This window comes from Mobula hypostoma, chromosome 4, assembly GCF_963921235.1.
Source record: "Mobula hypostoma chromosome 4, sMobHyp1.1, whole genome shotgun sequence".
NCBI classification, from domain to species: Eukaryota; Metazoa; Chordata; class Chondrichthyes; order Myliobatiformes; family Myliobatidae; genus Mobula; species Mobula hypostoma.
Window position 1 is genome coordinate 54,292,157 of NC_086100.1, and position 15,942 is coordinate 54,308,098.

Here is a 15,942-nt window from a genome sequence, read left to right on the forward strand (position 1 = left end):
AGTGCTTCTTGATCTGTAGACACGGATCACTGTGCAGAATAATAAGCTTGGATAGTTTTGAGGAGACTGCTGCTGTGAGTACTGTAGATGATGAAATATTAATTTATTTATTAGCGATACCGTGTGAAGTCGGCCCTTCTGGCCCTTTGAGCTATGCCACCCCAGCAATCCCCAATAAACCTGATTAACCCTAGCCTAATCACAGGACAATTTACAATGATCATTTAACTTGGCTGGTACGTCTTTGGACTGTGGGAGGAAATTGGAAAAAATGCTTGCATTCCAGGGGGAGGACATACATTTTTCAGACAGTGCTGAAATTGAACTCTGAACTCTGGAACACCCCAAGTTGTAAAGGTGTTGTGCTCACTGCAACATTATTGTCATGCCCAATAGTCTAATAATAGCAAATAATCCTTAATATTTGAAAATTTGTATACTTTTACATATGTATTATGAATATTATGAAATATTTTCTGATTTTAGTTTAGTTTTTAGTTTCCTATGGTTGATGATAATAGCAGGATATTGAATATAGTTATTGTAGTAATCACAAGCAAGAGAAAATCTGCAGATGCTGGAAGTCAGAGCAACACACGCAAAATGCTGGAGGAACTCAGCAGGCCAGGCAGCATTTTGTGTGTGCTATTGTAGTAAAGTAGGTTTTCGTAAATAAAATGGTGTGAAGTATTTTATGTTTAAGAGAAAGCCACAACTCATTTATTGTACTCCATACACTGAATACAAAGAGCAGTAAAAGAACTTGACGAAATTATATCATCATGTCAGACCAGCCTCTTAAAGTCAGCCCCAGCTCAATGTTGGTGGCTGTGAATTATGTAGGTTTCTACCAGTTATATTACCGTAATCCCCAATGAGCAGTGATCCCACCACTGAACATCAGATTAGACAGTTACAGATTTCATTTTTTTCTAAGATCTTCCCTCCATGGTCTCCAGACTTAAGAGTTCCAGTCATTTTCCTGTTTTCGGGTTCCAACAAACCCACTGACACCATAGATTCCAATCCCTTTGTACTTCCTTCACACACCAAGGCAACCTAATGTCTCAAGCAACACACATCAAAGTTGCTGGTGAATGCAGCAGGCCAGGCAGCATCTCTAGGAAGAGGTACAGTCGACGTTTCAGGCCAAGACCCTTCATCAGGACTAACTGAAGGAAGAGTTAGTAAGAGATATGAGAGGGGGAGGGGGAGATCCAAAATGATAGGAGAAGACAGGAGGGGGAGGGATGGAGCCAAGAGCTGGACAGGTGATTGGCAAAGGGGATATGAGAGGATCATGGGACAAGAGGCCCAGGGAGAAAGACGGGGGGGGGAACCTAGAGGATGAGCAAGGGGTATAGTCAGAGGGACAGAGGGAGAAAAAGGAGAGTGAGAGAAAGAATGTGTGTGTAAAAATAAATAACGGATCGGGTACAGGGGAAAGTGGGGCATTAGCAGAAGTTAGAAAAGTCAATGCTCATGCCATCAGGTTGGAGGCTACCCAGACGGAATATAAGGTGTTGTTCCTCCAACCTGAGTGTGGCTTCATCTTTACAGTAGAGGAGACCGTGGATAGACATGTCAGAATGGGAATGGGATGAGGAATTAAAATGTGTGGCCACTGGGAGATCCTGCTTTCTCTGGCGGACAGAGCGTAGGTGTTCAGCAAAGCAGTCTCCCAGTCTGTGTCGGGTCTCGCCAATGTATAGAAGGCCACATCGGGAGCACCGGACACAGTATATCACCCCAGCCGACTCACAGGTGGTGTCGCCTCACCTGGAAGGACTTTCTGGGGCCCTGAATGGTGATAAGGGAGAAAGTGTAAGGGCATGTGTAGCACTTTTTCCGCTTACAAGGATAAGTGCCAGGAGGGAGATCAGTGGGGAGGGATGAGGGGAACGAATGGACAAGGGAGTCGCGTAGGGAGCGATCCCTGCGGAAAGTGGGGGGGGGGAGGGAAAGATGTGCTTAGTAGTGGGATCCCATTGGAGGTGGCGGAAGTTACAGAGAATAATATGTTGGACCCGGAAGCTGGTGGGGTGGTAGGTGAGGACCAGGGGAACCGTAGTCCTAGTGGGGTGGTGGGAGGATGGAGTGAGAGCAGATGTGCGTGAAATGGGGGAGATGCATTTGAGAGCAGAGTTGATGGTGGAGGAAGGGAAGCCCCTTTCTTTAAAAAAAGGAGGACATCTCCCTTGTCCTGGAATGAAAAGCCTCATCCTGAGAGCAGATGCGGCGGAGACAGAGGAATTGCGAGAAGGGGATGGCATTTTTGCAAGAGACAGGGTGAGAAGAGGAATAGTCCAGATAGCTGTGAGAGTCAGTAGGCTTATAGTAGACATCAGTGGATAAGCTGTCTCCAGAGATAGAGACAGAAAGATCTAGAAAGGGGAGGGAGGTGTCGGAAATGGACCAGGTAAACTTGAGGGCAGGGTGAAAGTTGGAGGCAAAGTTAATAAAGTCAACGAGCTCAGCATGCGTGCAGGAAGTAGTGGCCACACATTTTAATTCCGCATCCCATTCCCATTCCGACATGTCTATTTAAATATCTGTCTAATTGTCTCTTAAAGGTAGTGATTGTGTCTGACCTTAACGCCTCCTCTGGCAACAAGTTTCAGATATCAACCACTCTCTATTGCAAAAAAAATTCCCTCAAGTCCCCTTTAAAAACCTTATCCCTATGTCTTCCTGTTAATTATCCCTCTTATCATTAGGTAACGATTCTGATTGTCTATCCTGTTTTACAATTTTATACACCTCTATTTGTTCACTTCTCAGCCTCCTTCAGTCCAGGGAAAACAAACCAACTATTCAAAACAATCTCTCCCCCTAACTGAAGTCCTGTAAGCCAGGCTGCATCCTGGTCAATTCGCTCTGCACTTTCTTCAGCCACAGTAGCATAGCGGTAAGTGCAATGGTATTACAGCTCAGGGCATTGGAGTTCAGAGTTCAATTTTGATGTCATCTGTAAATAATCTGTACATCCTTCGTGTGAAATGCTTGGGTTTTCTCCATATGCTCCGGTTTCCTCCCACAGTCCGAAGACGTACCAGTTAGTAGGTTAATTGGTCGTTGTTAAATTTTCCCTTGATTAGGCTAGGGTTAAATGCTAAGCTAAGGCCGGAAAGGCCTATTCTGCACTATATCTCTAAATTTAAAAAAATATATTTGCAAGTGCATTGAAAAGCTTCCCTTTGTAATATGTTACTGAAACTAACATCGCACAATGTCCATTTCTTAATGAAATGCAGGTATATAATCTAGATTGGTTGAGTAAGTGAGTGAAAACTCGATAAAGGAGTTTAATATAGAAAAATGTGAAGTCATATATTTCGTAGAGAGATCAAAAGACAGACTATTATCTAAATGGACAGAAAGTGCAACTAAGTGAAGTACAGAGGGATCTAGGTGTTCTTGTGCCTGAATCACAAATAATTAAGAAATGGTGTATTGACCCTTATTGCGTAGGGTTTAGCATTTAAAAATATGGAAGCTTTGTTACAGTTGTACAAGGTTTTCGTGAGAGCACACCTGGAGCACTAAGTACTATTTTGATCCCTTTACCTAAGAAAGGTTACGTAGCATTGGAACCAGTCCAAAGGTGATTCACCAGGCTAATTCCTTGAATGAGAGGATTGTCCTATCACAAGGAACTAAATGGGTTAGTTCTGTGTTCTGGGGAATGAAAGAAAAATTATCTTTTGAAACGTGATGTTACGTGATGCCATGGCGTTTCCACTAGTCAGTGGGCCTTGAACAAGGGAGCATCGTTTCAAAGTAAGGAGCCATTTATTTCAAACTGCAGTACAATTAAGTTTATTCTCACAGAGGACAGGGAATCTCTGGAATTCTCTCCCCGAAAGAATGGTGGAGGCTAACTCATTAAAAATGGAAATAGATATGTTTTTAAAAGACCAGGTGACTGAGAGTTACTGGAATTTAGCAAAGAAGAGGAGTTGATGTTTTGAAGTGGATCAGCATGATCATATTGCATGGCAGGGTTGGTTTAAAAGTCTAGATGGTTTAATCCTGCTCTTACTTACTTGCATTCTTGTAGGTAGATAGTTTATAGGGTGATGTGATTCTTTTGTCTGCAGTAAGAATATTTCTTCTCTATTTTCAACAGTTATGGGCTAGGAGAGGTCAGTAGGGATATTACACTTTCTCAGAGAGGCTTTGGGAACATCTCTGCATCTTTTCCTCTGTGATGTACTCAGAGTATTGCGTTCATTTCAGGAGACTCAAGTCTGGTATGAAAATAACATACCGGACTTGAGTCTCCTGACTCAAGTCTCTGGTATGAAATGAAGCCAAATAATACAATTAGATGTTCAATGGTGGCCTGAAGGAAGGACATTAGATTGGCTTGGTTATCCTCCCAGGGCATCTGAAGGATTTTGTGGAGATGGGGTAGTTCTATCTATCCAGGGCTTTCATATTCTTGAGATACATGGTGTATATGTCAGAAGCACATGGGAGGGTAGAGACCCCTAATAAGAATTTTGTAGGTTCAATTCTTGTTCATTAATACAAAAAATGCTTAATGTCAAAAAAACTTGTGAATTTATTATTTTCCAGCAGTCCAACAGTTTAAAAAATCTATTTTCTTTCTTTCTCCTGGGAAGGCGGTTATTACTTTTATATATACATATATGGAGGTAGATGAGAAATTCATAAACCCTTTTCACATGCAGGTGCTCTCTTCAAATGGAAATGACTCGTTGTTGGATATGTTGATTGGCTGCAGCTAATCTATCATCAAGACAAATGGGCTTGATTAACCATACAAATTTGGTTTTGAAAATGTTTTCCAAAAAGTAACTGGCAAGACTGTAGCAAGACTATAATTTCATGCTGAAAACTTCTTTCAGTTAATTCAAATTAAACAAAGCTTTGTTAAAAAGGACTACCTGACTTGTAAAATAGAAGTACTCTTTACAATGCATGTATCAATGTGGTCACATGAATACAGGTTTCCTATCAAGGACTACAGCCTTTTCAAATCTATAGTTAGAATCTTCTGATCCAAGGGAGATGCATTTGGATTCTGCAAGACTTAACCTGGCAAAAGTGGCATCCCCATCAGTACAAGACTGTTAGGAAGTTACAGGCCAAAAATAACCAATTACTGGTTGAGTGAAGAGTGTGAGCAACTGAAATCAAGCAGAGTATGAGGTTGCCTTGAAAGGCTGTGGCTGACTTAAGTCAAAACAAAGTCTCCAAGTGATAGCTGAAAAGGGGTTTGTTGTCTATATGCCATGTAAAATAGATTGATCAACTACAGTTCTAATTATGAGATTATGTAAACTAGGTAAACTGGATATGTAAAGTTGTTAATTTGTTATCTTTACAACAAGAAAGGGTTTTATTTAGTTTGTCATTCAGTATAGGTTTCATTCTCTACAATGAAGGAACATGTATGGAAATTAAATTTCAAACACAGATCCAAGGGTCATGAAAATCAGTAGCATTTAACATATTTTTGGTCAGGTTAGCGAGAAGGAACTATTCACAATGGAAAGAAAACCCTGATGGACAAGTGATTTGTTTCTTTTCCCGCAGATGTACTCTAATCTGCTGAGTATTTCCAGCATCTTCTGTTTTTGTTTTGGATAAATGTCAATGAATGGCTTGTTGAATGAACTTGTTGAAATAAATGTGGCTTGTTTTTGTTTTTTCTGCATCCTCACTGGGAGGGAATTAACTAACTCCATCCACAGCAGTTGATCCTGTGAAGGGTTTACTGAATTGCTGGTTAACCCCTTTTGTACCAGATGCAGCGATTCAAATCAACGGGTTTACTATACAGCGTCAGGATAGATCTATAGAGTCTCTCAAAAGCAGAGGTGGAGGAATATGCCTCATGATCAACTCTTTTTGGTGCACAAATATATCAGTGCTGTCCCAATTCTGCTCATCAGACCTGGAATATTTAGCAGTTAAGTGCCGTCCTTTTTATCTACAACGCGAGTTCTCCGGGGTCATTTTGGTAGCAGTACACATTCCACCTTAGGCCATTGTCAATCAGACTTCAGATGATCTGGGCAATGGGATCAACATGCACAAAACAGCACATCCTAACACCTTCACCATTGGTTTGGGAGATTTTAACCAGGCCAGTCTGAGAAAAATCACATAGCAATTACCATCAACAGATTACTTGCAGTACTAGAAAAAACAACACACTAGACCATTGCTAAGCCACCATCAAGAATGCCAAACGTGCTATTCCATGCCCACACTTCGGGAAGTCTGATCACCTGGCTGTACTACTGCTCCCTGAGTATAGGCAGAGATTGAAGACTGCAGCACCAGCAGTGAGGACCAAGAGGGTATGGACAAGGGAAGCACAGGAGCACCTATAGGACTGCTTTGAATCAGTGGACTGGACTGTGTTCCGGGATTCATCTTCGAATCTGGATGAGTATGTTGCAGTTGTTACCGACTTCATTAAATCCTGTGTGGATGAGTGTGTGCCTACCAAGACTTACTGCGCATTCCCAAACCAAAAGCCGAGGATGAACCAGGAGGTACGTCCTCTACTGAAGACTAGATCTGTGACATTCAAGTCCAGCAACCCAGGCCTGTACCAGAAAACCGGATGTGATTTGCGGAGGGCTATTTCAAGGGCGAAGAGACAATTTTGAATGAAGTTGGAGGTGACATCGGATGCACGACAACTGTGGCCGGGCATGCAAGACATTACTTTCTGCAAAGCAAAACCCAATAGTATGAATGGCATTAATGCTTCACTACCAGATGAACTCAGTTCTTCTATGCCCGCTTCAAAAGGGAGAATACCACTAGAACTGTGAAGATCCGTGCTGCACCTGATGACCCTGAGATCTCTGTCTCAGAGGCCGATGTTAGGCTGCCTTTAAAGAGAATGAACCCTTGCAAGGTGGGCGGCCCCAATAGAGTACCTGGTAAGGCTCTGAAGACCTGTGCCAACTAACTGGCGGGAGCTATCAAGGACATTTTCAACCTCTCACTGCTACAGGCGGAAGTTCCCACTTGCTTCAAAAAGGCAACAATTATACCAGTGCCTAAAAAGAATAATGTGAGCTGCCTTAATAACTATCACCCAGTAGCACTCACATCTACAGTGATGAAATGCTTTGAGAGGTTGATCATGACTAGACTGAACTCCTGCCACAGCAAGGACTTGGACGCATTGCAATTTGCCTATCGCCACAATAGGTCAATGGCAGATGCAATCTCAATGGCTCTCCCCAGGGCTTTAAACCACCTGGACAACACAAATACCTACGTCAGGATGCTGTTCATCGACTATAGCTCAGCATTTAATACCATCATTCCCACAATCCTGATTGAGGAGTTGCAGAACCTGGCCCTCTGTACCTCCCTCTGCAATTGGACCCTCGACTTCCTAACCGGAGGACCACAATCTATGCGGGTTGGTGATAATATCTCCTCTTCACTGATTAACACTGGTGCACTTCAGAGGTGTGTGCTTAGCCCACTGCCCTACTCTCAAAATACCCATGACTGTGTGGCTAGACATAGCTCAAATACCATCTATAAATTTGCAGACGATACAACTATTGTTGGTAGAATCTGAGGTAGTGACAAAAGGGTGTACAGGAGTGAGTTATGCCAAATAGTGGAATGGTGCCGCAGCAACAACCTGGCACTCAACGTCAGTAAGATGAAAGAGCTGATTGTGGACTTCTGGAAGGGTAAGACGAAGGAACATATACCAATCCTCATAGAGGGATCAGAAGTGGAGAGAGTGAGCAGCTTCAAGTTCCTGGGTGTCAAGATCTCTGAGGATCTAACCTGATCCCAACATATTGATGCAGTTATAAAGAAAGCAAGGCGGCGACTATACTTTATTAGGAGTTTGTTGAGATTTGGTATGTCAACAAATACACTCAAAAGCTTCTATGGATGTACTGTGGAGAGTATTCTGAAGGGCTCAATCACTGACTGGTATGGTGGGGGGTCGGGGGAGAACTACTGCACAGGACTGAAAGAAGCTGCAAAGGGTTATAAATCTAGTGAGCTCCATCTTGGGTACTAGCCTACAAAGTACCCAGGACATCTTCAGGGAGCAGTGTCTCAGAAAGGCAGCATCCATTATTAATGACCTCTGGAACCCAGGCCATGCCCTTTTCTCACTGTTGCCATCAGGTAGGAGGTACAGAAGCCTGAAGGCACACACTCAGCGATTCAGGAACAGCTTCTTCCCCTCTGCCATCCGATTCTAAGTGGACATTGAACCCTTGGACACTACCTCACTTTTTTTTAATATACAGTATTTTTTTTGCACGATTTTTAATCTGTTCTATATACGTATACTGTATAAAGTATACTGAATAATATTTATTTATTATTATTATTTTCCTCTATATTATATATTGCATTGAACTGCTGCTGCTAAGTTAACAAATTTCACGTCACATGCTGGTAATAATAAACCTGATTCTGATCACTCGCTATTTGAATTTTCGCAGAATGAACAGTTCTTTAGCACCTAACCACATTGTTAACTGGGGGACACCCATACACTTACAAAACTATAATGAAGTGCCTCCATTTCTAGCTATTATATTTAATATACAGTATAGTTTTTGTAATGCTAATTTACAGAACACTAATTTGTGTACGTAACATCTACTACTGCTTTTTTAAATTATCTTGCCCATTAATAATTTGATATCAATTAACTAATTTGTGGTTTGGGTTCTTTGACAATGATTTGACAAAAGTGGCCTACCATTGCAACTTAGTGAAAAATAGGAGCGGTATTGTGCTGGCTTCTCACCCATTTGCGTGTGCTCTGCGATTGAATACCATATTTCTGGACTCTTTCCATACCACTGATGTATTTTGAGTTGAGAAATCTAACTCTTTCTTTAGTATATTCAGCAACTTGGTCTCCATAACTTGAAATGGTACAGAATTATACACTTTCGCTCTCTGAGTGAATACATTTTCCTCAGCGTAGTCCCAAATGTATGAACTTGTATTCTAAACTAAGTTTCTTCTTTCTAGATTCTTCTGCTTTGCTACAGTGTTGTCCTGGTGATCTGTTCTTGCCTGTCTCCTATTTTTCATTTAATTACTGCTCCACCAAAAACTAATTACTTAACATTTATACCTTAATGACATCCAATTCAATCTCACTGTTCCTTTTCTTAAACTCTCCATTGCCCTTAAATTGCTAGAAGGCTAGTGTTGGAGGAGTCTTTTTGACAAATTATAGGAAAGATCAAAGCCATTTTTTAAAATCTCCATTAAAAGACACTACACTATTGAATTATGTCCCTTAATAACTTTTAACAGAACTAACTTGCAGTCACATTGGCTGCTGAGTTGGGCTTCCAAACAAATTTCTGTGTTATTGTTGAAAACGATAGTTTCAAACTTCAAAAATTCCCTTACTATATTTCCCCATGGAATACTCATCCATTCCATTGATACCTTCAGACTTGATCAATTGCGGTGGTCCAATTTCCACACTCTGTAACTCTAGTCAAAAGATTTGCTAGCTGTGTGAAAACTTGCAGTTTTACATTTAATCTTTGTTTCTGTACTTTCTGATCAATGTTAATGCCCAGATAAGTAACACCTTGATTTTCATTTCATTTTTTCAGTTTCTCTGTGACTTTCCTCCTCTCCTTCTCTGTGATCATCTCTGTCCCTAAAATCCATGTAAATACTTGTATTTGTCTAGTTTTGTCTTCTTGCCTAAAAGTGGTCACTCCGCAACTGGTAGCAAAGGATCAGAGCTCTGGAATTTCCTCACGAAACTTCTCCATTTCTTAGCTCTCTTTCCTCTTTATAAGATGTTCACTAAAATTGATACATAATACTGTACCCGATTGGTCTAACATAATAAGTGATGTAAATAATAGATTGGCTGGCTAACAGATAATAGCCTATGTAAGTGGATCTTTCTCTGACTGGTAAGTTCTAATGTGTGATGTGCCACAGCAATCAGTACTACTACATTAACTTTTTATAACTTTTATTGGATAAAGGCACTGAAAATACCTAAGAAAGGATGTGCTGGCATTGAAGAGGGTCCTGAGGAGGTTCATGAGAATGATCCCAGGAATGAAAAGGTTAACATATGAGGAGTGTTTAATGACTCTGGGCCTCTACTTACTGGAGTTTAAAAGAAAGGGGAGTGGGGAATCTCATTGAAACCTACTGAATATTGAAAGGCCTGGGTACAGTGGACTTGGAGAGAGTACTTTGAGGAGTGGGAGACTCTTGAACCAGAGAGCACAGTCTCAGAACAGAGGAGCTTCCTTTTTGAACAGAGGTGTGGAGGAATTCCTTTAGCCAGACGACGGTGAATCTGTGGAATTCATTGCAACAGATGACCGTGGATGTCAAGTCATTGGAGATATTTAAAGTGGAGTTGATAGGTCCTGATTAGCAAGGGCATCGAAAGTTTCACCGAGAAGGTAGAATGAGGTTAAATGGTGGAGCAGACTTGATAGGCCGAATAACCTAATTCTACTCTTACGGAAATTGGAAAATGAATAGCCAGATGAAATGGATTAATGACAGATTAAATAGGCAGATATCTTTAAAGTTGACCTTCTTTCAGATTTTGAGCCTTTTGCATTGTACCCTTTTAGATAAGAACTGCACCTAGTTTGAATACTACATTCAAGTTGCTCATTTTCCATTTCATCTTCATTTCATTTGTATGAAATATCTGCATGATGGTTGTACATACACAATTTATGAGCTTTGAATTATGAATGTAATTGTTGTTTATTTGGTTCTTCACTTAAAAGCATTGTAGATTCATACAACACAGAATCAGGCTGTCGGCACACTGCGTCCATGCTGAGATTCTTTGCCCACTTCCATTGATCCATGTGTGTCAGCATGTGAGCAGACCCAAACTACTGTATGTCAGAAGTAGTAGGTGTAGGTGCTGCACTGAACTATGATGCTTACAGAGATAGAACACATGGGAGATGGAATAGGCAGGACAGCAGCTCGTCTTGGTATGTTCATTAGTTCAAGTGGAATGTTCATCACTCAAAAGTTTGTCTAGACATTGTAAACACCTAAGGTCCAGAGAAAAGAAACATTATGTAAACAATAAAAGTAAACAAATAGCATTCAAAACAAAAGTGAGTTCACAGGTATGAAGCCCGGAGCAGGCCTCCGCCTCAGTTCAGTGCAGAGCTGAATGAACGCCATGGAGCAGCACCAGAACCATCCCAACCCTTGCCTCTGGTCCCGACACCCTGCCTTTTCAATTTGGACCAGCATTTAAATCATACGAATGTTGGGTTGTTCCTTGCTTTAGGACCCAGGTCCCGTCACTTCGATATGCTCTGGGCCTGGATCCTAGTGTCATGTTTCGGCCTATACCCAACCTTTTCAAATTGGGCTGGCATTTAGATCAATCAAACCACGGGTCTTTCCTGGCTCTCAGTTTAGGTGGATGGGCCTCGACTTTTCCTGGTCTTTGCTCAATCTAATTTTGCCTTGCCTCCACTTGCCTCAAATCTGCCTTGACTTTGACCCTCAACTCAGCCTCGCCTCTGCCCACCTCTCTGTTGTTGCAGTGATCGTTTATCATTAATTTTACCATAAAAATGTTATTAGTAAAGTACTTAGTTGTATTCTTTGTTTTGTTTTCCACCAGTAAGTAGTTGCTTGGCTTCACCAGTGCCATCTAAACGGGAGAAACTGAGAAAAGGATTTTTTCATTTGTTGCAACAATGCTGTGCTGTATCTCAAAAATTAAATAAAAACAGAAAATAATAAGCGGATCAAACAACATTTGTGGAGGGAGAAACGAAGTTAACTTTCAGACTAATAACTTGATATTTACAGGTGCTGTCCACTAAAACAACACAAGTACAAGTACAACCTGATAGAGGTATATATGTTGATGAGAGGCATTGATGGTGTGGATAGTCAGAGGTTTTTTTCCCAGGGCTGAAATAGCTAACACAAGAGAGCACAGTTTTAAGGTGCTTGGAAGCAGGTACAGAGGAGATGTCAGGGGTAAGTTTTTTACGCAGAATGGTGAGTGCATGGAATGGGCTGCCAGCGACGGTGGTGGAAGCAGATACAATAGGGTCTTTTAAGAGACTCCTGGATAGGTACATGGAGCTTGAAAAAATAGAGGGCTATGGGTAACCCTAGGTAATTCCTAAAGTAAGGACATGGTTGGCACAGCTTTGTGGGCCAAAGGGCCTGTATTGTGCTGTAGGCTTTCTATGTTTCTACAATGGTCTCAATATTCTAGGATGATAGGAATTTTGTGGAGAAGCATGGATTCCGAGATCCTTCTAAATTTAACAGCAGGACCTAATTATGGTTTTATTCTTTCTATTTCCTCTTTGGTGTTTAAACAAATTAGCAGAACATTTGCAGGGCAGTAAAATCAATGGTAGGAAGCTGAACCAAGAGAAAGGAAGCAGGATATTGTGATTTGTAGAACGTGAAGAGAGGAGATGTGCATAATGCAGAAGACAGTCTACACATTTTAAAGTTGTTCTGTTTCACTTAAATGATTTTAGTAGTCATAGCTTAGTATTGTGACATTAGAAGTGAGAAAAATAACATCAATTTAAATTTTGGCCATTATTGCTTCATGTTTATTCTGTGTGCATATCCCATTTTACAAGACTGCTGCCACATCAGAGAATACTGTACTTGTTAATGTCATGATTCATGAAGGGAGTTAGACAACAGGGCATATTAAATATGCTGCTTATTTAAAAGCATTGTGAAACCATGACAAATAATGACTTGTGTTTCCTACCATAGAAAGTAGATATTCTAGTGACTTCTTTCTCAACTGGAAGGGCTAGTGCACTACACAATTTTCCAGATGATCATTTCTACATGAATCAGAGTACTTACTCATGAATCATTCTTAGAATTTGAATTAGAAAGTGATAAGTCAGAATTTGCATTTGAGCTGGATTGAAGATGAACAAAATGACAGGGACTATGATAATGAAATTACAATTCTTTCCTTTATTTTCAGAAATTTTTCAATTGCAAGAAAGCCTTAAGAGATCTAATGAAGAGGTGGATGCCCTTCAGAATCAAGTCAAAGAGCTACATGTTACGACAAATACAGTTGCATTACAAAGCCAACAAATTAATGATTTAGCACAGAAGAAGACTGAACTTGAAATCAGATGTCATGATTCACAGGAACAGGCACTTGGTAAGTAAAAATTCAGCTGAAGGATATGAGCTTAGTTATACACTCAGTGGCCACTTTATTAGGTACACTTGCACACGTGTGCGTTAATGCAAATATCTGATCAGCCAATCATGTAGCAGTAATTCCATGCAAAAAAGCATGCAATCATGGTCAAGGTTCTAGTGACTGTTAAATATTTGGTGAAATTAAGCATACGAAGAATCCAATGTAGATTTATGCTGCCTGCAACTGGGCAAAAAATAATAAAATGATTTTGCCACAGTGGTGTTATGCAACAAATAAATCACCGGTAAAAATCCATATAGTGGTCAGATGGAGAAATATTTTGGTACCTGTTGCTTCTTTGAGGATGGCGCTGGTGAACCATGGTGACATTCTGCAAGCTAAGTGCAATACTTCTAAATATACCATTTTTGAATTATTCTCACTGCAATCTGCTGCAAGTAATTTCCTTGTAAGTAATGTACTTTTAATCAACTTCATGATCTACAGATTTCACGATCTTATGAAGGACTTGGTGGACTTAACTCTTAAGCAAGCAGGTATGGCACCTTTAAGTGGGTGAAGGTTCACCACTGTGGCTGGAAAAAAAGAGGTCTCCAAGCCAGGCTGAAACACAGAGGAATGAGAACCCCTCTACCCAGCATTTTGTTAGCAGGCAATGTGTAGTCACTGGAGAACAAAATTGAGCTGAGGTCAAGATTGTGTATCAGAAGGAAATGAGAGATCGTTGTGTTCTATATTTGAATGAGGCATGGCTTAATCCCAGCACACTAGATATGGTGATCAAACCCAAATGCTTTTCAATCACAGGATAGACTGAACTGCTGACTCAGAAAAGACAAAAGGTGGAGGTATGTGTCTTGTAATAAACTCTCTGTAGTGCTGTGATATGGTGGTTTTGTTGAACTAGTGTTCCCTCAACCTTGAACACCTAACGGTCAAAGGCTGTCTGTTCTATTTACCTAGGGGGTTCTCCTCTATTATTCTGACCGGAGTTTACATCTCACCAGCGGCCGACTATAATAAAGGGCTTGAGATACTGCATGATGCAGAAAACAGTCCATCCCAACACATTTCAAGACATAATCAGGGATTTCAACTAGGCTTGTTTGAAGAAAAGCAGGCCCAGTTGCCGTCAGCATGTAACCTGTGGAACTAGAGATCCCAACACACCAGACCACTGTTATACTATGATAAGGAATGCCTACAGTTTCATTCCCAGACCACATTTCAGTACATCCGATCACTTGACTGCCCTTCTCCTACCTGCATACGGGCAGAGGCTAAAGAGCAAAACTCCAGAGATTAGGACAACAAAGAGGTAGTCAGAGGAGGCAGAGGAGCGGCTACAGATTTGCTTCGAGTCAATGAACTGGGCTGTGTTCAAGGATTCATCTGTGGATCTGAATGAATACACAATGGTTGTTATGGACTTTACTAAAACAGTTGTAGATGAGTGTGTCACCACAAATTCATTCAGTCTTCCACAACCCGAAACTTTGGATGAACTATGAGATCTGCAATCTGCTGAGGGCCAGATTGGAGGCTTTCAGGTCTGGTGACCAAGAAAGTTACTAGAGATCCAGGTACGATCTCTGGAAAGCCAGTTCATGAAAGAAGTAGCAATTCTGCACTAAACTTAAATAAACGAAGAATGCTAGATAGTTGTGGCAGGGCTTGAATACTATCACCTCTTATAAAGTAAAATCAAGTGATATAGATGACAACAGGGCTTTGCTTACAGATGAGCTCAATGCCTTCTATGCTCACTTTGACTGTCAAAACATGGAGGAACCATCAGAAACTCCCACAACCCTGGATAATCCTGTGATTCCAGTCTCTGAGGCCAACATGTGTGCAGCATTCAGGTGGGTAAACCCAGGAAAAGCATCCAGCCCGGGTCGGTTGGGGGAGGTGGTATCTGGCCAAGTATTAAAGACCTGTACTGATCAACTGGCTGGAATGTTCACTGAGATGTTCTCGCTTTGGCAGTCCGAGGTACCCAGCTGCTTCCAGCGGGCTTCAATTATACTGGTGCCAAAGAAGAGTGTGGAAATCTGCCTCAATGACTATTGTCCAGTAGCACTTACATTCATAGTGATGAAATGTTTTGAGAGGTTGGTGATGAAATATATCAGCTCCCGCCTGAGAAGCAACTTGGATCTGCTCCAATTTGCCTACCGGAGCAACAGTTCCAAAGCTGATGCCATCTCATTGGCTCTTCCCACAACCCTGGAACATCTGGGCTGCACATCAGGATGCTCTTTATCAACTACAGCTCGGCATTCAGTAGTATCAACCCCTCAAAACTAATAAATACACTTCAAGACTTTGGCCTCAATACCTTCTTGTGTAATTGGATCCTGGATTTCTTCACTTACAGAACTCAGTCAGTTTGGATTGGCAAAAACATTTCCTTCACAATCTACATCAGCACAGGTGCACCACAGGGATGTGTGCTTAGCCCCGTGCTCTACTCGCTTTCCACTTTTGACTATGTGACGAAGCATATTGCCATATTCAAGTTTGCTGATGACACCGCTGTTGTAAGCCAAATCAAAGGTGGTGACAAATCAGCATTTAGGAGGGAAGATTGAAAACCTGGCTGAGTGATACTATAACAACAACATCTTACTCAATGTCAGCAAGACAAAGGAGCTGATTATTGACTTCAGGAAGAGGAAACCAGAAGCCCATGAGCCAGTCCTCATCGGAGGATCAGAGGTGGAGAGGGTCAGAAACTTTAAATT

At 41.2% G+C, this 15,942-nt stretch overlaps 1 protein-coding gene across 1 annotated transcript in view; it reads left to right on the forward strand.

Annotated features, from left to right (window-relative positions):
* Positions 1 to 15,942, forward strand: part of lekr1 (leucine, glutamate and lysine rich 1) — a 162,178-nt gene that overhangs the window by 39,292 nt on the left and 106,944 nt on the right. The window contains exon 5 of the mRNA XM_063047290.1: positions 13,004 to 13,189. Within this exon, the coding sequence (XP_062903360.1) occupies positions 13,004 to 13,189 (186 nt within the window). The remainder of the gene's footprint in view (positions 1 to 13,003; positions 13,190 to 15,942) is intronic.